Source organism: Apodemus sylvaticus, chromosome 15 (genome assembly GCF_947179515.1).
Source record: "Apodemus sylvaticus chromosome 15, mApoSyl1.1, whole genome shotgun sequence".
NCBI lineage: Eukaryota > Metazoa > Chordata > Mammalia > Rodentia > Muridae > Apodemus > Apodemus sylvaticus.
Window position 1 is genome coordinate 68383097 of NC_067486.1, and position 27162 is coordinate 68410258.

At 46.1% G+C, this 27162-nt stretch overlaps 1 protein-coding gene, 1 long non-coding RNA gene and 1 pseudogene across 2 annotated transcripts; 1 reads left to right on the top strand and 2 right to left on the bottom strand.

Annotated features, from left to right (window-relative positions):
- Positions 1 to 462: 462 nt before the first annotated feature.
- LOC127666177 (uncharacterized) lies at positions 463 to 2618 on the bottom strand. Its single transcript, XR_007973557.1, has 3 exons — positions 2546 to 2618; positions 1885 to 1972; positions 463 to 1262 (listed from the first exon to the last, which is right to left on the bottom strand). It is a non-coding gene; the product is annotated as an uncharacterized LOC127666177 (long non-coding RNA).
- A 7000-nt stretch (positions 2619 to 9618) lies between these two features.
- On the bottom strand, positions 9619 to 9936 carry LOC127665656 (protein BEX4-like). The gene has a single exon (XM_052158147.1). It carries the CDS (start codon positions 9934 to 9936, stop codon positions 9619 to 9621), a length of 318 nt encoding a protein of 105 aa, XP_052014107.1.
- A 3006-nt stretch (positions 9937 to 12942) lies between these two features.
- On the top strand, positions 12943 to 13341 carry LOC127665907 (60S acidic ribosomal protein P2-like; annotated as a pseudogene).
- Positions 13342 to 27162: the final 13821 nt, after the last annotated feature.

The window sequence follows — 27162 nt, forward strand, 5'->3', positions numbered from 1 at the left end:
GAAGTAGGGCTAACACTCGAGGGAAGGGCTAAGTCTGGATCTCTGGAATAAGAGGAAAGGAAGGATCGCTGGAGAGCTTGAAAGACATTCTCTTAGCCATGTAGTCTTTGCAAACCTCCCTGATGTGTAGCACTGTCTTTGGGGAGGGCACAAGGCCAACAGTTGAGGCCTTTAAGCCTCCCCTCCAGGTGGCGTTCTGCCCCCATTCTCTCTCGCTCTCCCCCTTTCACAAGCTTGTATATTGATTACTAGCCAGAGGTTTCAGACTTTTCCAGAACAGATTTATTTTGGTCTCTGGCTATGTTTAAATACTATTTTACTGCCTGCCTCCTACCAGCCTGCACGTGGAAAATGGCGGCATTCCAGTGAGGGGGGAGGGGCTTACAGGGTTCATCCAGCAGGGGGCAGCAGCAACACGTTTGAGGATGGGGTAGGTTGGGGTGTCAGGGGTAATCCGCAGGGAGGAGCTTGCAGGAGGAAACCCATGAAGTGGAGAAAGCTAACTAGCTGCTCAGTTCCGCTTCCCAGTCTAACCCACACCCTGTGGTGAATGCAACACAAGGAGTCTTCTGAAGCTCAATCCCTTTGAAGACCTGGCCTTTTAATTCTTTGGTTTTTACTTAATTCATTATCATTTTCGGCCAAGAAAGTTCTAGCTTCTCTCTTGCTGCTCTTCTTCCCCCATGTGATAGTTTCTTTTCCTCTTGCTATAAAATGAACTGGCAAAAGCACCTTAAGAAAGAAGGGGGTCACAGCAGGGATTTCAAAACCTCGAGAGCCTGAGGGCAGGGGTCACATTCATCCACTGTGACAGAGATAAGGAATGTGTACATGCTGGTGATCAACTCCCTTTCTCTTGCCTGGGGAATGATGCTGCCCACAGTGGGCAGGACCTCCCACTTCCACTGAGGCAATCAAGATCATCCGCCAAAGTCATGCCCATTTCCCAGGTGAATCCTGGATTCTGTCAAGCTGATATTTTCTCCATTTTCCCCTGACTGTCAGGGTTGTGGATCAATCCATCCATATAATTACCATCCAATCACCATGGAACTTAGAGACACAACATGGACCAGCACATTTGCCCTAGATCTATGATATTGACCTCCAAACACCTGGAAGGCAAGGGCTTCTCCCATTTCTCATGTCTCCGAGTTCCTCACTCACTCGCTGGATCTTTTGTTGGCAGGGTAGGAGGGCATGGGCTCTGCTGCAGTCAGTCATGTAGCTTTGTACACAGGTTGATGCCACAGGGAAGGTGCCTGGGAACAGGACATGAGTAGTCGGGTATCAAAACATCGAGGTAGCGAAGAATTCTGCAAAGATCCCCAGAGAATGTGATTGTAGGACCTTCTGCTGTTTTTACCAAAACCTACAGGCACAGTGCCCTAAATAGCCTTCCCACATCAATGTCACAGTAGGAGCATTGTGGAGAAGACTGTCTCTACAGATTGCCTAAATCATCAGTCTCTTGCGTGATTTTACCTGCTGGATTTCAGGTCACTTGACCTTTCTGAACCTTTCTGAACCTCAGCCCCAGGTCTGTGAATGAATAGTAACAATACATTCCTAACCCCTCACTTGACTGAGGTACTAGACTAAGGCACTAACGGAAGATGGTTTCATATGTAATGGAGTGTTTTACATTCCATTTTCAGCCAGGCTGTTGTGGCACAAGTCCTTAATTCCAGAACACTGGAGGCAGAGGCGGGTGGATTTCTGAGTTCGAGGCCAGCCTGGTCTACAAAGTGAATTCCAGGACAGCCCGGGCTACACAGAGAAAATATGTCTGGGGGGCTGGAGGGAGGAGGAGATGGAGAGAGTGATGGGGAGAGAACAAGCAGCATCATTCTGGGCCCATGGAAGACTAATAGGGAGACTTACTTTTAAAACTGGATCTAGGCTGAACCAAAGAGGGACGCTGCTTTTACACCATTTCTGTGGAGCTCTGTAAAGTTGCATCTAAACCACCCTGGAAGAAAGAGATGGACTTGGGATATAATCTGTTTACTTGCAACTTCCAGGGAGATTCCACATCGCCTTCTGGTAAGGCAGAATGAAGCATGTTTTATAGTTCCTTATTATTTGTTGTTTAGCTTTCTGGTGCAATTGAAGCCTGGGAGTATTTTGAGGGTAAGAAAATAAGCTATTCATCTTTATATCCTGTCCAGGACAACGTGGCCCTAGGGTCCCGCTTGTTGACCTGACTGTATTGTTCTTTCTTCTCTGGAACTCGGAAATAGGCTGCCCGGGGTTCTTTGTCCGCCTTACATGCCATATTTGCAGGGTTCAAAACAACCCTTGCTTTAATTAGGCTTGCGGTTTCTCTCCTGTTACATTCACCTCCCCCCCTGCCCCCGCTCTTCCCCCCCCCCCCCGCCCCGCTCTTCCCCTCCCCCCTAGCACCCCATATCTCCCCCCCCCACCTCCCCCCACCCTCCCACCCCCCCCACCCCCCATCCCCCCACCCCCCTCCCCCCCACCCCCCCCCTCGGTGTGTGGACCGGGATGGGACAGGAAGATATGACTCCGAGCAAGGGAGCACCTGTTTCTGCTTCAAGGCCATCACTGTTCCCTGCGGAGCCTGGAGAGGCTCCCTCTCCATCCCCCTGCTTCCTTATCAGGTGAAATCAGACACTGAAGGCAGTTGACAGAGAAGTCAGGGTCCTCCAGGGAAACCAGAAAGCATGAAAGAACTCTGGGCCCCGCCCCTCTCCCCAGTATCTGTCTCCCTTTTGGAGACTCCATTTTCTCGCCACCTCTGGCTTCACGGTTTTTGCCTGGGGGCTGGCGTCTGGGCTTGCAAAGGGCATTAGGGGTTATGAAAGCTTCCTCTTTGCTCCTCTTCGCTGCAGCTGACATTTCCAGAGATGGGATTTTGCTGCTTCCCCAGAAGATCATTTGGTCTTGTGTTACCCTCCCGTTTCTAGCTCACCCCCCCCCCCCCCGAGGAAGCCCCTTGAAAGCAAGAGTTTCTCAGAAACGTACAAACCCAAAGGGGAGTCAGGAAGGTGGGGCTAAGCAGGAAGGAAATGAGAACAAAGAGCGGGGGCCCTTCCTTTCGGGTCTGTGTGGTAGTGTAATCTAGCCATTTATCACAACCGTAACTACCGCTTTTTCCTGTGTGCCCAGTGCCCTGTGCGACAAACAAGCCTACTTTAATACCCAGTTGTTTGTGGTAATCTCCTTGTGTAGATGTGCCTGACCTGGAAGGCACACCGCGTGTAGCCAAGGTGGGATTAGATCCTCCTGCCTCAGCCTCCAGAGGGTTGGGAGTCACAGGTGTATGTCTGCACACTCCCTTAACTTGCTTATGTTGAAGCTTTAAAAGTCTGTTTAAAGACATCATGATATCCAATCCACTTTTAAGTATTTTAGTATATGCATTTACAGCGTAAGAATGCCACACATCAATGTAAGTAAACAAGATTAACTGATTTTCTAGCGTTGATACTCCATCTATATTCAAAACATTTACAGTTATCCCCCAACTGTTCTTGGCTACTGTTTTATACCAAGCCAGAGTCTGATCCAAGACTTACGGCCCTTCTGTGTAGGAGGGGGAGGAAACAGGGGGAAGTTTCATTTCCTCCCCTCCCCTGGGAGGCCAGCCTTTCTGGCATGTCCCAGCTTGGGGCACTTGGCAAATTCTGCTTTGCTCAAAGTCCACTTTAAATGCTAATCGAGTTCATACACATTTTGCAGAAATGTCTGGAATAGTGTCTGACTGACCACACACCCGGGCACTGTGGCCCCGTTCAGATGGACACGTTCAGTTATCACAGCAGAGCTGAAAAGCATGGACGTTCCCCCTGTGCTCATCGCTGAGTAAAGTAAGCCTCATGGCCTGAACTTTCCCCTCTGGAAATGAAAGGTTCGGACAAAGAGATCGCTCAAGTTCCTTCCAGCTTTGAACATCTTTTCATCTGCGGCAAAAGATACATAACATATCCTGAAGGGTTGTATTACAGGAGTTATTTACGCAGTCTGGATATTGTCAAATATGAGTTATAAATATTCTTCGCCTATTCCATGGTTTGATTTTTTTATTCACCTGCATTGTTCAATGAACATAAACTTCTCAAGCATGTTTTTATTACGTGTATTTATTTGTGTTTGGAAGGGGGGATGAGTGGGGGAGGGCATGCATTCCACAACATGCACATGGAGGGGGAGGTCTGAGGATAGTTTGTGCACGTTGGTTCTCTCTTCCACCATGTGTACTAGGGATCAATTTCAAGTTGCCAGGCTTGGCAGCAAGAATCTTCATTCCCTGGGCGGTCTGGCTGGGTCACTTAATGTGTATGACCATGTTTGCCTGTTTGTGCACTGTGAACATGCACTGCCCACAGAGGCCAAGTGGCCTGGATCTGGAGTTACAGACAACTGTGAGTCCCCGCATGGATGCTGGGATCAAACCAGGTCTACTGGAAGGCCACCAGTGCTGGGTTTTGTTTGGCTTGTTTTTTAATCTTAAATTTATTTTTATTTGTTTCCTTGTATATATGTTTGTATAAGAGTTGGGTACCCTGGAACTGAAGTTACAGACAATTATAAGCTATAATGCAGATGCTGGGAATTGAACCCGGGTCCTCTGGAAGAACTAGTACTCTTAACTGCTGAGTCATTTCTCTGGCCCATACACTCGTACACTTGGGGTTTTTTTTTTTTTGTTGTTTTGTTTTGTTTTATTTGTTTGTTTGTTTGTTTTGTCTTGGTTTGGTTTTTGTGTTTTGAGGCAGGGTTTCTCACAGAGACCCACCTGCCTCTGCCTCCCCTTTGCTGGGTTTAAAGGCACATGCCACCACCGTCCAATGGTCCTTGGCCTTTGAAGACAAGACCTCATTATGTAGCTCAGGATAGTTTTGAACTCACTATGGTGCTCTAGCTGGTTTTGAATTCCTGACTCCTGCTTTACCTCATGAATGCTGAGGTAGAAGATGTGGACCGTCACCATGCCCAGTTTATTTTCAGATTTATTTATTTTATTTTATGTGCATGGGTGTTTTTCCTGCATGTATGTATCTGTTACCATGTGCCTGCCTGGTGTCCATGGAGGTCAGAAGAGGGGCTCAGAATTCCTGGAACTGGAGTTTAATATGCTCGTGGTCCACCATGTCAAAAAAAAAAATTGTTTCCAATAAAAAAGAATCTACTTGCCGGGCAGTGGTGGCACATGCCTTTAATCTCAGCACTCGGGAGGCAGGTGGATTTCTGAGTTCAAGGCCAGTTTGGTCTTCTGGTCTTTGGAGTGAGTTCCAGGACAGCCAGGGCTATAAATCTTTTTCCCCATCTGGAAAAAAACAAACAAACAAAAACAAAAAAAGAATCTAGTTGAGTAAAAATTTAAAAATGAATAAAAATGTAAATACTAACCAGATGTGGTCCAGCAGATGTGCCTTTAATCCCAGCACTTGGACATGAGGCAGGCAGATCTCTCTGTGGGCTAGAGGCTAGCCTGATCTATCTACATAGTGAGTACCAGGTTAGCCAGGGCTACAGGGTCAAAAAAGAAAAAAGAACCCATCTCAAACAAGTGTTGTGGGAAAAAAAATGAAAAAATACATTTTCTTTATTGGAAGTTTGTTCCAGATAATACAGTTTGATGTAAATAATTAATGCTAGTATAATTCATCTGAAATGTTTGGGATATTGGGATATGAGGCCTGTCATCACAGTACTTGGGAGGTCGGAGCAGGAAGATATTGGGTTCAAGGGCAGCCTGGGTTACACAGTGAGGCTCTGTCTCAAAGACGGAGAGGGACCAAGACCCTCCCTGAGGACAAAAATTAATGGGATCGAAACGTCTAGCTCCTTTCACTGGTCAGGGAGACCTCGTACGTTCGAGGTGCACGCAAGCTTTATTAATTATCCTTTAGGTCCGGGCTGCATGAATCTAAGACTTAGGGTTCCTGGAATTGAGTTTCCTCTAATTTTGAAATTTACAGTGCCAGCCTCCAGACCTCTGTCTGCTCCTTAGACAACACCAGTGGGATAATCCGTGTAGCCCCACCCACCGACGGACAGTATTTACTTGGTCCGATCCCCTGAGTCCACATAGCGACCCCAGAGCATATGTTGCAGTATTTTTTCCCCATCTTGGGCTGACTTTTCCTTTGGGCGGCTCGGTTCTCAGAACACTGCCTGTGACAGAGAAGACAGAAGCAAAGGACACATCGTGAGGAGTTCTGCTTTCTGTCACTGCTAACAGGATGGTACTGACCACAGGCAGCCTGTTCCTTTCTTGCCTTATAAAGCCCTCGTTGGCCTCTGTCCTGTGTGGCTTTCACTTTCCCAGAGGACTTGTTCTCTCCTTCATCTGTGGTCGCTCTCACTTGTCCAACTCGGCCTCACTTTCTCCCACAGTCAGAGAAACTTCTGGAACCAAGAGGCTTCTTTAAGCCCTCCCCTTTGGAAACAGCGCTTGAGGTCTCACAGGTCAAGGCAAGGATCTTAAAGCCTTTCTGGTGCTGGGATGTAGCTCAGAGGTAGACCTCTTGCTTGGATTGTGCAAGGCCCAGGGTTCGGTCCCTAGTGTTTGACAGCCCCTCCCCCTGAGAGGTTATGAAAATCTCTTGCTTTCTCCAAATGTGGTATTTTCTCAAACTGTAGTATATTTTTTTTATTTTAAAAAGTTGCATTTATTTTATGTGTGTACCACAGTCTATACCTGCAGAGCCTGAAGTTACAGATGGTTATGAGCCACCGTGTGGGTGCTGGGGACTGAACCCAGGTTTTGTGCAAGAACAGAAAATGCTCTGAACTGTTAAGCCATCTCTCCAGCCCCTTATTTAACTTTGTTTTCTAAGACAGGGGCTCGAACAGCACAGTTTAGGAACACTGTGTTGCCAAGGAAAGCTTGCACTTCGGATCTCCTTGCAGTCTTTGTCAGAGCTCTAGCGAAGTCATGTGTCATCGCACTGTCACACAGGAAAGCACAGCTGCTTTCTTCCAAACTCCCTGTCATTTCATCTCTGCCGCCTAATTCCTCCTTCTGGCCAAATTTAGGCACAGAGTACCAGTTCCCCTCATTGCTTCCTCGGGCTCTGGGGAAGATGAAACTGTCAGCAGTAACAAGAGCTGAGATCTCCTGAGATCTCCTGAGTTCTCGGTGTGTGCGAGGCACTCCCGTCAGGATATGGACGCAAAGGGAAGCCTAATTACTTGCTCTAGCTCATCCGTTGCAAGCAGTGGAACGCTGGGATTGCAACCAGGCTCAGACTCCAGAAGCTAAACACAGGCTCCTGTGTGGAGAGTTGGCTTGCCAGTTGGGAGAGTGGTTCAGAGTAACTATCCAGTTGAGGCAAGAAGGAAATCTGGTTCAACAGGACTCAGTAGCCAGTGTTGGTTCAAACTTCCAGAGCCTGACACTGGGCAGTTTATTTTAGGCCCAGCACAATTTGAAATAAGGTTCCTGGTGATAATTAACTCAATCTCAAGCGTACAACAAAGCTTAAGGAGTGATTAGACTGAAACTCTTTTCAAAGTACACATGGCATCTTCCATAAAAATGGGTTCTATTGATTGAGGGGAAAAATGTTCAAAGGTCCAGGGAGGAGGAGTCTGGGACAAGCATAAACATCTGGGGGAGGGGTCATGTGTGTCCTGGTCCTACAGATGGCACAGGCTATTAACTATATCCATTCCTAGCCTTCTTGGTGAAAAACAGCTACACATGTCTTCCTTTGAAGAGACAACTCTAGGTTGGGCAGTAATGGCACGGGCCTTTAATCCCAGAACTCAGGAGGCAGAGGCAGGTACATCTCTGAGGTTGAGGCCCAGGACAAACAAGGCTGTACAAACAAACTGTGTTTCAAAAAAACCGTGTGTGTGTGTGTGTGTGTGTGTGTGTGTGTGTGTGTGTGAGTGTGTAGAGACAACCCTGTTTTCCCTTCTGTTTATCTGTGAGCTCAAGGACCTTGTGCCCTCTACAGAGGACTTGCAGCAGTTTGAGAACATCAGGATCTGCGCAGGAACCTCTGCCTTGGTTACTTTTGCTATGGGGTAGGTGGAGGGTTTGTGGCTCTCACTCTGGCTCCATGATCTCCATTAATCCTCCCTGAAGCCTCCTTCCCAGTGTTTCTCCTTCCACTCTTGGCTTTATTTGCTTTTCTCCTCATTCTCCTCTTCTCCCTCCTCTTCCCCTTCACCCTCCTCCTCTTCATCCTCCTCCTCTTTAGCAAGCTCCGTTTTGATGCAACATTGATTGTCCTTTTATGAAATGTTTCCAAAATATATTTTTTGTTTAGAAACTGCTTATATAATTAATTTTGCAGCAATGACGCAGACAGACAGACAGACAACCTACTTTCTATATAAGCACCCAGCAAGCATGGCTCCTCATTTGCCAGCAGTTTATCTGTGGTTAAGGAAGGCTCAGGCAGCCTTGGGAGGAGGGCAGGCTCTTTTCCATGGCGCTGGTGGGCAGATTTCCTGTACTGCTCCAATTTGGGGGGGGGGGGGGACAGGATCAGAGAGCTGTAGCTTCTTCTTCACGGCACAATCTTCTTCTCTCTGCCTCCCCAGTGCTGGTCACGGGCATGCACCTCAGTTTCTCAGCACCTCTAGCTTTCTGTCCTTGTGACCCGGTCCCCACTCTGTTCCTGGCATGAGTCCCTTGCTTATTCTCTGGAGTCTCATCCTGGGGCCACACTGAGGCCAGAAGATCACCAAGCAGTGCCACCCAGTGGTGTGGACCTCTGAGGACTAAATTAGTGAGATGTTCCAAAGAAAAAGGCCTGTGCCTGGGAATCCTCCTCCAAAGGGTCATGTGCACTCGCTCCCCTACAAATGTAGGGGTTTGTGGAATGCTCTCTTTTCTGTTTGTGTGTTTTTGAACACAGGTTTTCTCTGTGTAGTCTGACTGCCCTGGAACTCACTCTGTATACCAGACTGGCCTCAAACTCAGAGATGCCCCTGTCTCTGACTTCTGAGTACTGGAATTAAAGGCATGCACCACCACTGTCTGGTGGTTTTGTTTTTTTAAATTATGGTGTGTGTGTGTGTGTCTATCTGTCTGTCTGTCTGTGAATGCATGCACAAGCTTCTGCTTTTATAGCAACTCAGAATACAATGGATTCATGCCAAGTAACTAAATCTCATTGGTCATGATACAAACAGTTAATGGCCGCTGAGTTACAAGGGCCCACAGTGGCAACATTTCATTTTCTTAACATTTCTGTGAAGTATGTTCTACTATCAACTGCCTTAGAAATGCGGCCTGCAGCACAGAGAGGCCAATAGGACAGAGCCACACAGTTCTGAGGGATGCCATCCCACAGGTCTCCGGGGAACTGTCCACTATGGGCCTAACACAGAACAAGGCCTATACAAACCTGTCAGCTTGCCCAACATGCCTTCTGTTAATTCTTTTCTTTCTTTTTTATTTTTTTCCTTTTTGAATTGCTTTACTAATTTCAAATCATGAAAAAGAATTTTCTAAAATGGGTTAAATTGCCATGCTGATAGGAATGTTTAGAATTAAATGCAACAATTGAACAACAATGTTTATGTAGAAACCGTTAAGTGGAAACATCCAAAGTTTACCGAAAAATACTCCACTAGATACAAGCTTGCAAAACAGTAGCAATTTTATGAGCCTAGAGAAAATCTTAGATTTCACTGCACAAGGCAAATGTCGGAATGATAGTCAGGTCCAGGTTCTAGGAGACACATGTAAGACCTGGTCAGCTGCTTCTTACTCTTTCCCTTGGCTTCCATGCCCTGCCCTTCATCCTCTCCGTCTTCGTTGTGATCAACATGTCTATTAGGTATGGCCCATTGAAAGTTAGGCACAAGTCTCCTGGCTCCCCCAGGCTTCTCGTCTTCCAGAAGGCAGGATTCTTCTTCACGTTGTGTGGGGGCCTTCCCACCTTTGCCTTTCTTGTCTTTCTCCACAGTGAGATTCTGTATGACTTGTTTGACTTTGGACGCCATTACTCCTGGACCAGTCGTTGCCTTCTCCTCTTCCTAGCGATGCTCACCACCAGAGGCCCTCAGACCTGTTCCGCTCTTCCTCCTCCTCCTGCTTTCCAGGGCACTGGTGCAAGCACACCACCAGGAGCTGTGCCACCAGGAGCTGTGCCACCAGGAACAGGTGCTTCCGTTAGGGATGCCGGGCTGGAGAGAGTGCTCTGTTAATAATTATTTCCAATGAATTAATGTTATTTTAGGTGACTTTTAGGTGGAAAATATTATCTCTCTAAAATTTACTATTATCAAATTGAGTCTGCAAACTACTATAAGCTCAATAATGTATCCTTAATAATTCCAATGAGCATGTTCAGTGTTACAATGATACAGTTATTTCAGAATGACTTCAGTGGAAATTAGAACCCAAACTACAATCGCGCCTTTCTCATAATCGGTTATAGATCGATTCTGTTCATCCTTATTTTTTTGAGTTGGCTCTGTGACCAAATCCTTTGTAAATGCACTGTCTGTCTACTGATATTTCTGCTTATATTCTGGGCATGTGTTGATTATGTAAGTCCTGTCTTTATTCTCATTCAATTTGAGGGAGGACTGAACTTCCTGGTGTTTCCAGGCCTTATTTACCATAAAGTATCCCCCAGGGAAACAGCCAAGCATAATAGATGTGACTCTCTTGCTGGGAGAATTCTCTCATTCTCTCAGGTGACTTGGTTTTCAAGCAGCTGACTGCCATTTTCCATGTTGGTTAATTGAGCTATAGCACTCTTTCCCGAGGGTTGGTGGGGGTGGGGTAGGCTCTAGGGCATCCAAAAAGCTCCAGGCAATAAGATTTTACTCCCAGAAGGCAGATAGCTGTTCCTACTTTCTACTTCAGGAGGAAGATTTTTTCTTCTTCTCTTTTTTTTCTTTCAGTTTTTCAAGACAGGGTTTCTTGGTGTAGTCTTGGCTGTCCTGAAACTCATTGTGTAGCCCAGGCTGGCCTCTGCCTCTGCCTCCCAAGCCCTGGGGCTAGGCGTATACCACCACACCTTGCTAAGGAGTAAGCTTAATTTTAATTTCCAGATCCTGGTAAAACCTTCCTTCCCACCTCTCTTCTGAACCATCTTTCTCGAGTCAAGCAATTTCTAGTTGTTCCACACAAGTCAGAGTTTGGGATTCTAGTCAGTAGAAGATGACTGAGTACAGCTGCCAGAGAGGATTTATGGGAAGGGCGTGGATCAACCTCAGGATGGAGGCCAGGGATCCAGCTTAGGAGTGGGGGGCAGAGACAGGGGAGGTGGGCAGCTGTGAGCACAACCTAGTGGTCACACCAAGGGAGCAGCTTGGAAGCTTTGTCACTGTGGCATTGAGCACTGCATGGCTGTCATCTCCGGAGACATCAGAGGTCTCTGCTGCACGAAGCAGCATCCTCAAACTGTGAGCACCAGACCTGTGAGTTCTGCAGGACTCACAGACAGGAACAGAGCCTGGATTGTCCAACCTTAATTTAATTCTCTAATTTTCCAGGGGTCGTGGCTCTGCTTCTTGAAACTATGTAAAGACATGATTCCCTGCACCTTAAAGAAGTCTGGTACAGTCACTCTCTGAAATCCTAGCAAATAATGATTATTATAGACCCAACTTTAGGGATATAATCCTCTTTTCTCAAAGGGAAGGAGGGAATAACTTCTTCTCAAAGGGATAAGTGTCCCTTTCTTCTTAACAAAGAAAATACAGCACTCAGGAGGCAGAGGCAGGCGGATTTCTGAGTTCAAGGCCAGCCTGGTCTACAGAGTGAGTTCCAGGACAGCCAGGGCTACAGAGAAACCCTATCTCAAAAAAACGAAACCAAAACCCAAACTAAAATCAATTTCCTGGGATTTTTTTGATCCATAACAATATGTAATCAATTTATGTATTCAAATTATACTAATTTATAAATATTTATTATCTCTTCCCTTCTATACTCACATTTAACATATCACACTAAAATATTTACTTTGGTAGCATAAAATAATGTAATTGATATATATATATTAATGGTCTTCTTAATGACCTCCTCCAACATAGGATAACTGTATTTCAATAAATCTATAGCATCATGTATTAGTCAGGGTTCTCTAGAGTCACAGAACTTATGGAATATCTCTGCATATTAAGGGAATTTGTTGTGACTTACAGTCTGTAGTCCAACTAAACCAACAATGGGCAGCTGTGAATATGAAATCCAAGAATCTGGTAGTTACTTGGTCCCACAGTTGAGGCTGGTTGTTTCAGCTGCTCTTCTGTAGCTTCCAACAGCTGGCAAGTAAGTACCAGCAGGCGAGAAGAGTGAATCTTCCTTCCTCCAGTGTCCTTATGTAGGCCTCCAGCAGAAGGTGTGGCCCAGCTTAAAGGTGTGCACCACCACTCCTGGATCTGGGACTTGTTTTGTCCCAGGCTGACCTTGAACTCAGAGATCTCCTTGCCTTAGTTTCCTGGGATTAAAGGCATGTACTACCTTGCCTGGGCCTAAGCGTCTCATGGCCACTACGCCTCAAGATCTCCATGCCAAGATCCAGGTCAGAATCTTGTATCTCTCTCTCAGCCTTAAGACCTAGATCACAGGTGAGCCCTCCAATTCTGGATTGTAGTTCATTCCAGATAAAGTCAAGTCGACAACCAGGAATAGCTATTGCACATCAAAACCTTCAAAACATAACACTTAAAAACATTTAAGCAGATGTTGAATAGCTATGAATTTTTTATTTCTATTTTTATTTTATTTATTTATTTATTTATTTATTTGCTTGTTTTTTTTTTTTTTTTTTTTTTTTTGATTTTTTGAGACAGAGTTTCTCTGTGTGGTCCTGGCTGTCCCGGAACTCGCTCTGTAGACCAGGCTGGCCTCGAACTCAGAAATCGGCCTGCCTCTGCCTCCCAAGTGCTGGGATTACAGGCGTGCGCCACCAGGCCCGGCACTGAAATATTCTTACTTTAAGAAACTGTCTTGGCCGCCCGACGCCTCCAAGGTGGCATGCGTCAGGTCTGTCCACCGCAGCGGACATGCGCTACATTGCCTCTTATCTGCTGGCCACCCTCAGGGGCAATTCCTCTCCCAGCACCAAAGACATCAAGAAAATACTAGACAGCGTGGGCATCGAGGCGGACGATGACTGGCTCAACAAGGTCATCAGTGAGCTGAATGGGAAAAACATTGAGGATGTCATCGCTCAGGGTATTGGCAAGCTGGCCAGTGTGCCTGCTGGTGGCGCTTATGACTGTTTCTTCTGCATCTGGTTCTGCAGCTCCTGCTGCCGGTTCTGCCTCGCTGCAGCAGAGGAGAAGAAAGATGAGAAAAAGGAGGAGTCCCAGGAATCGGATGACGACATGGGATTTGACTTGTTTGATTAAATTCTTGCTACCCTGCAAATAAAGCCTTTTTATGTATCTTGAGTGGCCTTAAAAAAAAAAAATGCCGAGCGGTGGTGGCACATGCCTTTAATCCCAGCACTTGGGAGGCAGAGGCAGGCGGATTTCTGAGTTCGAGGCCAGCCTGGTCTACAGAGCGAGTTCCAGGACAGCCAGGGCTACACAGAGAAACCCTGTCTTGAAAAAAGCAAATCCAAAAAAAAAAAAAAAGATTAAAAAATCTTGCCAGGTGGTGGTGGTGCACACCTTTAATCCCAGCATAGCACTTGGAAGTAGAGGCAGATGGATCTCTGAGTTTGAGGCCAGCCTGGTCTACAGAGTGAGTTCCTGGACAGCCAGGGCTACACAGAGAAACCCTGTGACAAATCAGGAAAGAAAAAAAAGTAGTGAAAACAATTTTTAAATCTTTAGACAAATTTTTTCCCATATCTTATAATCAAGACATGGAGGGTGCAGGTGTCTGTTCTTGCTGACCGCTTAGTTATATCTGGTAATTTTAAATGTTTTAATCAAATGTAACTCATATATCATAGAGGTCATCCATTCAAGGTGCCCTAGGCAACATTCTTCTCATTGTATTCACAGAGTGGTGAAACTATCACTACTTGAGAATATTTCCATCATCCCACAATGAAACCCCACGGTCAGCAGCACCTGCTCCGGTTTTCACCAAGCTAAACCCAGGTGACCACAGAGCTTTCTGTTTCTGTTCACCTATTCTGGATGTTTCCGACACAAGCAATCTTCTGCCTCTGCCTCCTTTCAGTCATTGCAATGGTTTAAATCTGTCCCTTTGCAGTATCTATCAGTACTCTAGTCTTTGTGTGTGTACACATGCACAGCGTTTGTGCATGCACGTGGGCACTGTGCATGTGCATGTGTACAGGGGCCAGGGCTTGGTGTTTGTGGTATTTTCCTCAGTCTCTCTCCATTTTCTATTTTGAGACAGGGTCTCTCACTGATCCTGGAACTCACCAGTTCAGCCAGGTTGGCCAGAGAGAGGGTCAGGGATCTGGCTCTGCCTTCCTAGCACCAGAGTTACAGCTGTGCTCCACAGTGCCTTGCTTTCACCTGGGTGTCAGAGATCTGAACAGGGACCTCATGCCTGCACAGCAAACACTCCTCCAAGCCACCTCTCCAATCCTTACTCTGTTCTTTTAATGGTAAGCTGTTACCCCATTGAGTGGATATACAATTGGCCCTGTGTGTTTAAGGATTCCACATCCACAGATTCATGGATGCAAAATATATTTTTGTTACTTTTATAGACATTTAATTATGAGGCCATGGAGATGGCTCACCAGGTAAAAACATTTACTGCACAATCCAGATGACCTAAGTTTGATCCCTAGACCCAAGTAAATTGGAAGGAGAGGACAGACTTTACAGACTAGTCCTCTGTCCTACACACTTGTACTATGGCATACATACTGTCCCCAAGGTGCACACACACACACACACACAAATAAATAAAATAAAACAGACACATAATTCCTCAAAAAGCTATTTAATTAAAACATTTTAGATAGCATACAAAGTAATGGGTGCTATTGTGACAGTGTGTAATTGTGACATTGTGTGTATATGAAACTGTGACATTGAGTGTGTGTAACTGTGGCATTGTATATATAATTGTTACATTGTATATGTAATTGTGACATTAAGTGTGTGTAATTGTGACATTGTGTAATTATGACACTGTATTATGTAATTGTGTCACAGTAATTATGACACTGTGTATAACTGTGACACTGTGTGTGTATGATTGTGACATTGTGTATAATTGTGATGTTGAGTGTGTATGTGTGTAATTGTGACATTGTGCATGTGATTGTGCTTGCTTCTTGTCCACCCCCTTGTGACCCACATCTTGTCTTTGCCCTCTCCCCCAACAGTCTGGTTGCTTTCGTGTCACACATTTTCTAGCACCCTCTTTTGTCACCTCATCCCTCTTGCATCCTCTTTATACTTTCATGCTACACACACACACACACACACACAAATTTAAATCAAGAGTCTACATACGCGTGAACATGTGATATTTGACTTTCTGAGTCTGAATTATTTCATTTAACATCGATCTTTCATTCAGTCCACTCCTTGTAAATGTTATAATTTTGTTCTTTATTGATCAACAGACTTCCATTGTATGTATATCACTTTAAAAAAAATCTTACCAGTTGAGCTTGCAGCTGACTGCATATCTTGGCTATTGTTGGTAGGACATCAGTAAGCATGGACGGACAAGTGTCTCTGGGGGTTGGTGTGTGGATTTAGATTCCCTTGGATATAAACTCAGAAGTGGTGTAGCTGGGTAGTGGTATAACTGGTAGTTCTATTTTTAGGTTTTTTTTTGAGGAAACTCCACAGGGCCGCATCAATTTACATTCCCACTTGCTCTGTATAAAGGTTCCTCTTTCTCCACACCCGTACTAGCATGGGTGTGTATATGATTGTGACATTGTATGTGTATAATTGTGATATTGAGTGTGTGTGTAATTGTGACATTGTGTGTGTGATTGTACTTGGTTCTTATCCACCCCCTTGTCACTCACGTCTTGTGAGTCTTTGTCTACCTGCCTACAACACTGGCACATGGAGGGTAAAGACTGCTCAAGGTTACACTCAGCTGCATGGCAAATTTGAGGCCAGCCTGGGCTATAAGAAACTGTCTAGAGGAACTCTGAGGCAGAAGGATCCCTGATTTTGAGGCCAGCCCTATCTACAGAATGAGTTTCAGGACAGCCAGGGCCATACCAAGAAATCCCATCTCTAACAAAACAAAAACATTTTAAAAAACTGTCCAGTTTTTGCTTTTAAAAAAAGCAAACTAAAATAAGAAATTTTGCCTGACAAAGTATAATGATACATATTTATGAAAATGCCATTATGAAATCCATTATGTTGTCTACTAAAGTAAAAATTAATTTAAAAATACATATATATGCACTAAGGTTAGATTTTTTTTTTTGCCATATCCCTAAATAATACAGTGTAAGACCCATTACAGTGTATTAGGTACAGTGCTACAGAAGTATAAGATAGAACAGTATAGAATAGTTTTAGAATAAAATAGTATAGAGAAGTATTAGAATGTATTAGAAATGATTAAAAGTACACAGGAGGGGCTGGTGAGTCGGTTCGGTGGGTAGAGGTGTTTGCTGCTCGGCCCTGGTAAGCTGAGTTTAAGCCCTAGGCTCCAAACAGCAGGCTGTAACTGACTCTTGCAAACTGTTTTCCGATTTACAAACATACACAAACACATGTATACACACACATAATAATAAATGTAATCTAAAAATCTGAAAACCCGTGGGAGCCAGTTCTTTCCTTCTACCACTTTGGCCACTGCAACACCATTTTGAGGAACTTGACTTTCCAAGGACGCCCATGCCTTGGAGTGAGTCACCTGAAGAAATGGAGGCACGCTTGGCCCGTGTTCTATCCACTGAGCAGCCGACAATCATTTGTTTCCATGCAGTGAACAAGCACGAATTTCGGTCTCCTGGGAAAGGAGCTGGCTGCTCTGCTGGGGGGCAGCAGAGATCCCGGCAGAACACAGAGGTTTTTATGTAGCGTTTCTTAGTGAGCAAAGCTTTTCAGAGAGGTCTGGGATTGGAGGGATTATGTAGCCTGATCTTTGAGGCAAGATCGGGGATTGGTGGGATTTTTTTTTTTTTCTTGTAGCAGGGCCCTGGCCACTCTCCTGCTTTGATACTGGGAATGAGTTTGATACTAAACTGCAGTTTAAAAAAAAAAAAAATAAATGTGGGCTGGAGAGATGGCTCAGCGGTTAAGAGCACTGACTGCTCTTCAAAAGGTCCTGAGTTCAAATCCCAGCAACCACATGGTGGCTCACGGCCATCTGTAATGAGATCTGGCATCCTCTCCTGGCTGTCTGAAGACAGCTACAGTGTACATATAATAAATAAATCTTTAAAAAAAAATGAAGTCTGGGGGGTGAGGATTGGGGTGGGCTGGTGGTGGTTGCCTGGCAGGTTTCCAGCCTTAAGTTACATCTGGTTTTAGGCTTTCCTGCATGGTTTCTGTGGGGCCTCAGGTGGGGCCTGGTCACTTGGAAGCATTATGTTGGTGTGAGTAGCCAACGACTCTCAACCATAAAATTATTTTGGTTGTTACTTATAACTGCAATTTTTATACTGTTATGAAATGTAATGCAAATATCTTAGGTGACCCCTGTGAAGAGGCTGCCCCTAAAGGGTCACGACCCACACGTTGAGAATGACTGCTCTAGGAAGAGGTTGAGGGCCACTCAGCTTCTCCTCAAACGAAGCATCTTGTTTTGAAAGTTCTCTGCTAGGATTTGGACGATTTTAGGTATCCAGAGATTATAGTTGTCAGGCTGCTGGATTCTGGAAGAATCTAGGAGCATTTTATGCAAGTGGAGATTGTGTGAATAGTGTGGAAATGATCACTTGGGGCAAGTGTAGGAGCGGCATTTGTGAAATCCTCAAGAAAGATAGAAGAGTCTAGGAGGAACTTGGGAAGGAGAGGGGACCGAGAAGAGGGGGCATAGGAGTGGTGGTGGGAGTGGGTGCTGGGGAAGCAGGCAGTAGCAGCTGAGCGCCTATCTTCAGGATGGCAATGGAACTCACCTCTTAGGTGAGCGTACTCTAGTAGCTACTATGTGACACCTGGGTAGGAAAGGCGCTTTTCTTAGTGGTTGGGGAGGGGTCTGAATTTAAGCCTCTGAGCTCAGAGCTAAGCTGCTAACTGCTTCTGGGGCTCATCTTCCTCTGGTTTATTGGTGTGAGAAAAAAAAAAGCTTCCCTGTTTCCGCCTCAGTGGCCCCTTTCCTCTACCGACCCCACCCTGCCCCCACTTGCGGCTAAACTGCCCAACTGCCAATTAAAACCCACATTTCCCAGTATGCCTTGCACCGCTCAGAAGTCTCAGTTCCCTCCATTCACCCTGCACTTCAGCTCAAAGGGGCTTTAGTCGATCACTTGTATTCACCGCAGGGCACTGCGCTGCTCTCTCTGGGCTGTCTTCACCTCCCCCCAGTTGTGGGAGAATCTGCTAGCACTCCCCTGTAAGTCACACTTGCAGCAGGAAGAGGCCGCCTACTGCGCTGCCCTGGGAAGTGGAGCTGGGCCTTCCTTCCTTGTGGACCTCCGCAAGGGCTCTTCGGTGGGATTTTGTCTTAGAGTGTACAGCTTCGGGTGATAGCAGGCTGTGGTGTGAACTTGAGCCGGGGGCCTCTGTGGTAGGTGCACCTTGCCCCACTGCCAGAGCTTCTTCTGGCTGTCAAGGACTTCCTCCTAGCTTGTGCATTTCCTCACAGCTCCGGAAGCTGCAGCTGACCTTCCGCCCCTCCACCCCTCCACCCCGCCCCCACCCCCAGCCATGCATCCTCCCTGTTCTAGGATTTCACCTCCCGTTTTGCTCTTTCTGACCGTGGGTGGGTATTCCCTTCCGTGGGTCAGGATTCTGAACTCTTGAAAAGCTCTAAAAACCAAAGGGCTGTTTTGCTGGTGTAGCCTTAAGTGGCAAAAAGCTTTTTGCTCAGTTGTTTCTCTATCGCCCAGTAATTGTGAACTTGGCGTTTATTGCCAAAAATCTCACTGTATTGATTTGGCATCGTGGCCCTAGACCCAGTTGAAGGAATTATGTAACCAACAGTGTCGTGCCTCTAAATTAGGAGACATTGTGATCTTTGGCACTCTTCTGGCCCCCAGAATTTAGGGTGAGGGATTTGGACCAGGGCTAACGAGCCACAAAGGAGACTTGGATAGCAGATGTGCAGGCGTGCAAGGACAGCCCATCTGCTATAAATATAAATTATAATGCAAATGTATAAGAAAGCATGAAGAATATAATACAAATGATAGCTATGTGATAATACTATATATAATTACAGATTGCATAGGGGAAGCATGAAGCCATATAATGTTAGCAATAGGTTAAAGGCTTTTTCTTAATTTTGTCTTTCTTTAGCAGTCAGAAAAAATACACACACACACACACACACACACATGTATATTTGCATTTTTGAGACAGGGTTTCTCTAGCTCCAGCTGTCTTGGAACTCACTCTATAGAACAGGCTGGCCTCAAACCTTCAGAGTCTTTTAGAATTTAGAATCATCCTGGACATGGTGACCCAGAGAAGGGAATACCCTGGGCAGAAGGAACAGAACTGGAGGTGAATTCCTAGTAGAGAGAGGATGTGGGACTGGGGGTGGGAGGAGGTGGGGAAGGGGGAGTGCAGTGGAGGGGGAGGGGAGGGAGTAAGGGGGGGAGGGTCAGTTGTAGGTTCCAGAGTTGTGCGGATCTGCCTGCCTCTGCCTCCCAAGTGCTGGGGTTAAAGGTGTGTGCCAACACATCCCATTTCAAAAAAAAATATTTTGTTATGTGTATGAACATTCTGCCTGCATGTATGTATGTATGTGCACCATATATGTGCCTGATACCCATGGAAACCAAAAGAAGGTGTCAGAGCCCTTGGAACTGGAGCTATGGGCAGTTATGAACTACCACGTGGGTGCTGGGAACTGAACTAAGGGAATCAAGCCACAAGAGCAGTAAGTGCTTTTAACCACCAGGTGATTGGTCCAGTCCCAAGATAATAAACAGTTAAAATTACTAAAAACCTAGGTGGGGTCAGAGGGAGGGATGGCTCAGTGGTAAGAGAACTTGTTGCTCTTGCAGCGGACCTGATTACAATTTTTGTCAAAGCTAAACCATATTTTGTGCACAGTAGGTCCCACCCCTGCTTACCTTTCACTGCTCTGTTTTGTCAGGGTAAATAGGGCCTATGTGATAACTTATATATGATACTTATGTAATAACGTCCCACTTTCAAAGAGTCATGTTATTATTCATAAGTGTGTGTGTGTGTATGTGTGTGTGTGTTTGTGTATTACCACATGTCGGTGTGTGCGTGCATGAGTGTATGTGAGTGCATATGCCACAGAGACCAGAAGAGGGCACCAAATCTCCCAGAGCTGGAGTTAAAGATCTTTTGAGCCACCTGATGTGGATTGCTGTTTTACAAAACTAAATCCCAGCCGTTCACTTTTACCAAATGAAGACTCAGGAGCCAGACGCTGGGGTGAAAACCTGCTGGCTCAGAGAGGCAGAGAAAGCACCCAGCTGACTTCCTACTCCACTGGCAGCCCAGAAAAAAAAGAGCTTTATCTTCTTCTCCATGGTGTCTTAGATACTCTTCAACTCAAACACCTCCTTTCTGTCTACTCCTGTTCTCCCTGGGGGCTGGCTACATGCTCCACCTCTTGACCTCAGTTGACCTTATTTAGCTCTTGGATTGAAGGTGTGTGCTAAGGCTGAGCCACACCACAACTACTTGTTCACAGTAAACAGAAAGCTCTGGGATCAAAGGCGAGCCACAATTACAAACACATTCTTACAGTTCACACTCTAGGGGTTCACAATGTGATCAAATATCCTGCACCAGTGGATTCCGGGAACAAGGGTCAGGGCCAGGGAAAGAACAAGGGTCCTTTCCTGTTTTCCTCCCAACGCCCCAAATTCATTAATTTACTAACATGCGCCACCTGCTCCTGGCCTCACCACTCAACGGAAGCTTCTGTATAAATGATCCTCTATTCAGTCACTCAGGTCCACAGAAATTCACGAGCACCTGGTATGCGCCATTTTTTGCCATGCTCTGTGGTAAGCCTTGGTGTTCAGCAGTGAGTTAACAGATGGTGTTTTCCCCAGGAGTGCATAATCTAGTTGGTGATCCGGAGAAATTAATTAGTACGTTGTGTATAATAAAGCACTGTATAGTGACATACATAAATATACTGTGAAGAGAAAGCAAAGTTAGGGAAAAGAAAGTGACAAGGGGTTGGTATTTAAGTGGCGTGACTAGGAATTCCCTCTTTGGCATTCTGCCTCGCTGCAGGGGTGTGTGAACTCCGCTCAGGCTGACAAAATGCGAGGGATCAGGCTGCATTTTACCCTTCGCTGCCGTCAGGTTTTGGGCTTGCAGGAAGTGCTGATATAGCCCTCAGAAGGACGCAGCCTAAGATGGGGACCCCAGTCCCGGTGAGAAATTACGCAGGCTGATGTTGAAGCTGTAGTTCCCTAACTCCCGGATACCCAGACACCGCTGGGAAGTCCGAGGAGTCCGGAATGGGCTGAGGGTGGGCCCGAGTGATGAGGTGGGTGTCTGGGAGCACCGTGGGGCTTTCTGAGGGAGACGCTGTGCAGCTTCCCCTACAGCGCCCACGGGGGTTCTTGATGAGAGAGACAGTCTTGGTTCAAACTGTCTACTCCTTGTTCATCGTAGAAAATGGGTGCATACAACTTCCTCCAGGTGGAGCAGAGATTAAATACCTTTTGCTGGAAGGAATGTTAGGACAGAGAAGCTAATTGGCTAAACCCTCAGGGCCCATCTAGATACCTCCTTAGCATGGAGAACTCTGTTCTGTTACAGGACTATTGGTCACATTCTGTATGTGGGGTGTCATGGTCATGTGCTCCAGGACAGGAATCTGGTTGGGGGCAGATGAAACAAGCACCCACAGTCCTCAGGCATGAGGATGTGGGGGCCAGGGGGGTTCTGAACCCACTTGACCTTACCATGTTTTCTAGCATGGTCCACGTCCTCGCAGGGGGTGGGTATTTAAATGGTGTGACAACAGGTGCTTGCCTTCAAGCCGGAGGATCCCTCTTTGAATAAGTGATACCCAAAAGGAATTTAGACATGAACGACTTGGGTAAATGGTACACAGGGGCCGAGAACATTCTAGACTTAAGAAGACAAAAAGGTGAGAGCGCCAAGGCAGATGTCTTTGAATTTTGTATTTCCTATGTGGGGGTGCTTTGCCTGCGTGTGTACCTATGCACCTGTGGAGACGTCAGAGCTTTTGAAACTGGAATTAGAGACAGTTGTGAGCTGCCACCTGTGTACTGGGAACCAAACCGCAGTCCAAGCAGCAAGTGCTCTTAACCACTGAGCCATCTCTCCTGCCTCTTAGTTTTATATGATTTGTTTTGTTTTGTTTTGGTTTTGGTTTTTCGAGACAGGGTTTCTCTGTGTAGCCCTGGCTGTCCTGGAACTCACTCTGTAGACCAGGCTGGCCTCGAACTCAGAAATATGCCTGTCTCTGCCTCCTAAGTGCTGAGATTAAAGGCATATGCTACCACTGCCTGGCTTGTTTTTTTTTTTTTTTTTTTTTTTTAAATAGGGTCTTACTGCATAGCCTTGAGTGGTCTGGCACTGGCTATAATAGCTATTATATAAACCAAGCTGGCCTTGAACTCAGAGAGATCCATCTGCTTCTGCTTCTTGGATGCTGAGATTACAAACATGTGCTACCATGACCAGCTGCCATCTTAGAAATTATTTATTAGATGGGCGGTGGTGGTGGTGCATGCCTTTGATCTCAGCACTTGGGAGGCAGACACAGGTGGATTTCTGAGTTTGAGGCCAGCCTGGTCTACAGAGTGAGTTCCAGGACAATCAGGGCTACACAGAGAAACCCTGTCTCGAAAAAAACAAAACAAAACAAAAGAAAACAAAAAAAGAAATTATTTATTTAGGAGAGAATGCATGCGTATGTTCATAGTTATGTGTGTACTGTGGCATGCTTTTGGAGGTCAGAGGACACCTTGAAGGTGTCAGTTCTCTCCATCCTACCAAGTGGGTCTTGGGAATTGAACTCAGATCCTCAGGCTTGAAGGCAAGCACTCACTGAGCCATCTCGCTGGCCCCAGACAGAATTCTGGTTGTCTAGAATGGGCGGGGACCGGACTTCAAGGGAGACTTTGTGTTTCAACAGAGTAATTAAACATGGAAGGGACAGAGTGAAATGGGAGAAACCTTCAGGAAGGATTCTGAAGTTTTCACTCATTAGTTATGAAAAATCCTTCTCAGGGACTGGAGAGGTGGCTCAGTGGTTAGGAGCACTTGCTGCTCTTACAGAGGACGCAAGTTTGCTTCTCAGTATCCATATGGTGCCTCAAAACTATCTGTCATCCCAGTTCCAGAGGATCAACACCTCTTCTAACCTCCAAGCGCACCAGGCACACAAATGGTGCACATACACACACACAGAAAAACACTCATGCACATAAACACATCTTTAAAAAAAACACTTAAAAAAAGAAAAGTGCTTTTTCTTTATTTCTTTCCTTTTTTTTTTTTTTTTAAGACAGGGTTTCTCTGTGTAGCCCTCGCTGTCCTGGAACTCACTCTATAGACCAGGCTGGCCTTGAACTCACAGACAAGCAGCACCACCACTGCCAGGCTAGAAAAGTACCTTTGAGTTACCAATGAGTACCTTCACCTCTCCCAGTGTTGTGGAGGAAATGATGCACAGCCCCTGAGAGATGCTTAGGCCAAGGAAACATAAACAGAACCAAATCAGAGCCCAGCATTTCAGGGCTCAGGACCCCTGGGGTTGAGAAGAACCACAACAGATGACAGATTCCCCTTCAGCATTGGACAGAGCCGTGGATAAGACCTCTTCTTTCCCACAGTAGCTTCTTATGGCCTTGGCCGCATGAAGGTTCTCCTCATCCTATTGGGCTCTGACCCACACAAGTCACAGCTCAGGTATCCCAGAACAGCTTTCTTGAGAGCTTCCATACTTATGCTTTCTCCCCTCCCAGCAAGGCCCAACTGCCTAATCCCTCCTGTTCATCATGGTGGTCAGCTGCGAGGCCCCACCTTCCTCCCCATCCTCCATCAAGTATGACCATTTCAGTATCTCTGTACAGTATGAGATCTTTGGTTCTTTGTTGATACTGTCATAGTGTTTCCAAAATAGGAAGAGGCGGTGTGCCCATAGAGACACGTCACTGCAGTTAGTGGCTGAGGAAGACCAGGACCTGAGGAGATGACCTCCGGATCTGAGACCAACCTCATCCTCCAGATGGCTAAAGAAGAGTAAGATGCCGGGAAGGACCCTGTGGCAACCTGTGCTCCTCACACTCTGCCAAGCTTAGGGGCCTTTACTCTAACCTCAAGCCTTCTCAGGGTTGGCATCACGAGATGCCAGTGTGGGCGGTGGCCTCATCTCTCTCTGGTTTGGATTTTTGGTTCTTAAAAACTGTATTCCAAATGAGGGAAATGAAACTACTGAAGAGTGTCCTGTAGCAACCAGTTGATATGGGGCAAGAGGACAATTCCCACTTAAGGCCTCAAAGGAAATCCCCTCCCTGTCACGTGCCAAGGCCAAGAGAAGCACAGCAGGCACCAGCTCTCTGCTTGGCCAGGCCCAGCCACCACACTGAAAGAACAGGGAGTTGATCTGTCTGTGGCGAGGGGATGAGAGCCCATGGCAGGTGGGAAATGCCAGAAGTGAAGCCAACGGAATTTCTAGGACTAGAGGCCACCTTCTAGGCCTAGTTTTTGTTATTCCATGGCTGGTTCACATGTACTGTCTCCTCTCCCATGGATCCCTCTCCAGGGGGAACTTGGCCCCTTTTCTCCAACCAGATCTGTTTTATATTCTGCTCCGTCTGACTCAGATATGTGAGTATTCTGTCTCCACTGTCACTGGTCCTGAAGAGCATTTAATTGTCATCAACAAGCAAGTTCCTTTTGATCTCTTTGGGAGATTGAGATGGCCCACAAGTGACAAGCTATTAGGAAGCTTAGTTTAAGAAGCTGGGAGCACTGATTGTACTTCCAGAGGACCCAGGTTCAGTTCCCAGGACTCACCTGGCTGCTCAGAGCTGTCTGTGGCTCCAGTTCCAGAGGACCTGACACCCTTACACAAACATGCATGCCGTCAAAACACCAATACACATAAAGTAAAAATAAATAATTATTTTTTTTAAAAGAGAGAAATAAAAAAGGAATAGGTGTGGTGACACTTACCTATATTTCCAGCACTTGAGAGACAGAGGAAAGTAGATCTCTTTGAGTTTGAGGCCAGCCTGGTCTATATAGTGAGTTTCAGGATAGTCAGGGCTATATAGAAAGACCCTGTCTCAAATTAGAAAAGAAAAGAAACAAATAAAACATACACAAAAAATACTTGTTTTAGTTGTTTTTCTATTGTTGCAACAAAAAACTATGACCACAGCAATTATAAAGAATTGTTTAATTGAGGTTATGATTTCAAAGCGCTGGAGTCTAAAGCCATACTGGCAGAAACAACTGAGATCTCACATCTTGATTCCAAGTAGGAGACAGGGAGCACTGACTCCAAATAAGCACGAGTCCTTTGAAACCTCAAAGCCCGCCCTCAGTAACTTCCTTCCTTCAGCAAGACCCTTACCTCCTAGTCCTCTACAAACAGCCATAAACTGGAAACCAAGTGATCTACAAGACCTGTGACCAAGGTAACTCTTATAAAAGAAAGCATTTAACTGGGGGGTTGCTTATAAATTCAGAGGGTAGTCGTCCAATATCCTCATGACAGGAAGCGTGGCCAAGCATGATGGTGCTGTCGAAGCAGCTGAGAACAGCATCCTGACCCACAGGTTGACAGGCAGGCAGAGAGACTCTGGACTAGGGTGAGCTTTTGAAACCTCAAAGTCCACCCCCAATGACACAGCTACTCCAATAGGGCTACCACTAATCCTTCTAATCCTTCTCACGTCATTCCACATCCGGGAGACGAGGGTTCAAATTGATGCATGCTCACATAAACCACCCCAGGTCACTTACAGGAATGTAGGTGAGGGGCTACTCACAGGAGCAGAAATGACTCAAAGACAGCTGCATTACCAAGGAGCACTCCGGAACAGGTGACAGCTCACAGAAGCCGGGAACGCTGCACAGCACGCAGGCAGACAGCTCAGCAGGTTGGAGAGTGCCCTTGCCAAGGGACTCAGCTTGGTCTCAAGCTTCCAGGCAGCCTGGCTGGTTCTACTTCTCCCCGGCTGCTGGTCTAGTCTAAGATCTTCCTTGCTGCTTGTCATGTCTGAGAGCCTCCCTCCGGAGTCCTTATTGCTTTCTCTGGGAGGGAATAGCCTAGTGAGTTTGCAAAGATTCAGGGACTTCCTGAAGGCTGTTTTGAGTTTATTTTTCAGTTTAAGGAGGTTCCCTGTAGGATGGAATGTTTCAGTCCCAGAGAAAACTGCTGCACAACACATGTCTTCAAACATACGACCCCATGGCATCACTTTCACTCAAACTACCACAACCCTAAAACAACTCTCAGAAGTCAATAAATGGCTGCGTGTGTTGGCACATGCCTTTAACACCAACACTTGGGAGACAGAGGCTGGAAGAGCTCTGTAAGTTTGAGGCTAGCCTGCTCTACAGAGTCCAGGATAGCCAGGACTGTTAGAAGAGAAACACTGTCTTGAAAAACCAAAAAACAGAAAAGGTCAATAACAGGAGAATGGCAGACAAGTTTATTTCTTTGTTTATTTATTGCCTAATCTAGATAAGCCTGAGAAGCATGAGGCGTTCCCTCTTTGTTCTTTGATCAAACGTTTACTGAGCCTATCTGTGCACATTGAGCAGTATGGTTTTTAGAGTAGCACATGGTTGCTATCCTCAAAGTTTACAGTGTAATTGGGAAAACAAGACATAATTTCAAAACAATAAATCACAACGGGAGCACTGCCCCGAGGCCAGGGGGAGTTGTATACAATGTGTGCAGAGGAAGAGGCTCCTGAGGGGGGAAAAGCTTCCTAAAGAAGGGGGAGCCCAGCCATGCCTTTACGATGGAAAGGGTTTGGGAAACGCAACCAAGGTGGTCTCTGGACAGAGGGAGAATGTTGCGTGTTTGAGGAAATGCACACTGAATACAGCAGAGTCTGGGAGTCTGAGCCAGGCCTCTCTTCTCATTGAGAAGCCATAGGGATGTCCCAGCGCTTCGGGACAGTGTGATGGTGTTAATCCTGGTTGCCAGCTTGACAGGATTTATCATAAGAGACAAGCCTT

Bases quoted from the DNA above. Each gene is read 5' to 3' on its own strand.
- LOC127665656 (XM_052158147.1), bottom strand. From the start codon at position 9,936: ATGGCGTCCAAAGTCAAACAAGTCATACAGAATCTCACTGTGGAGAAA.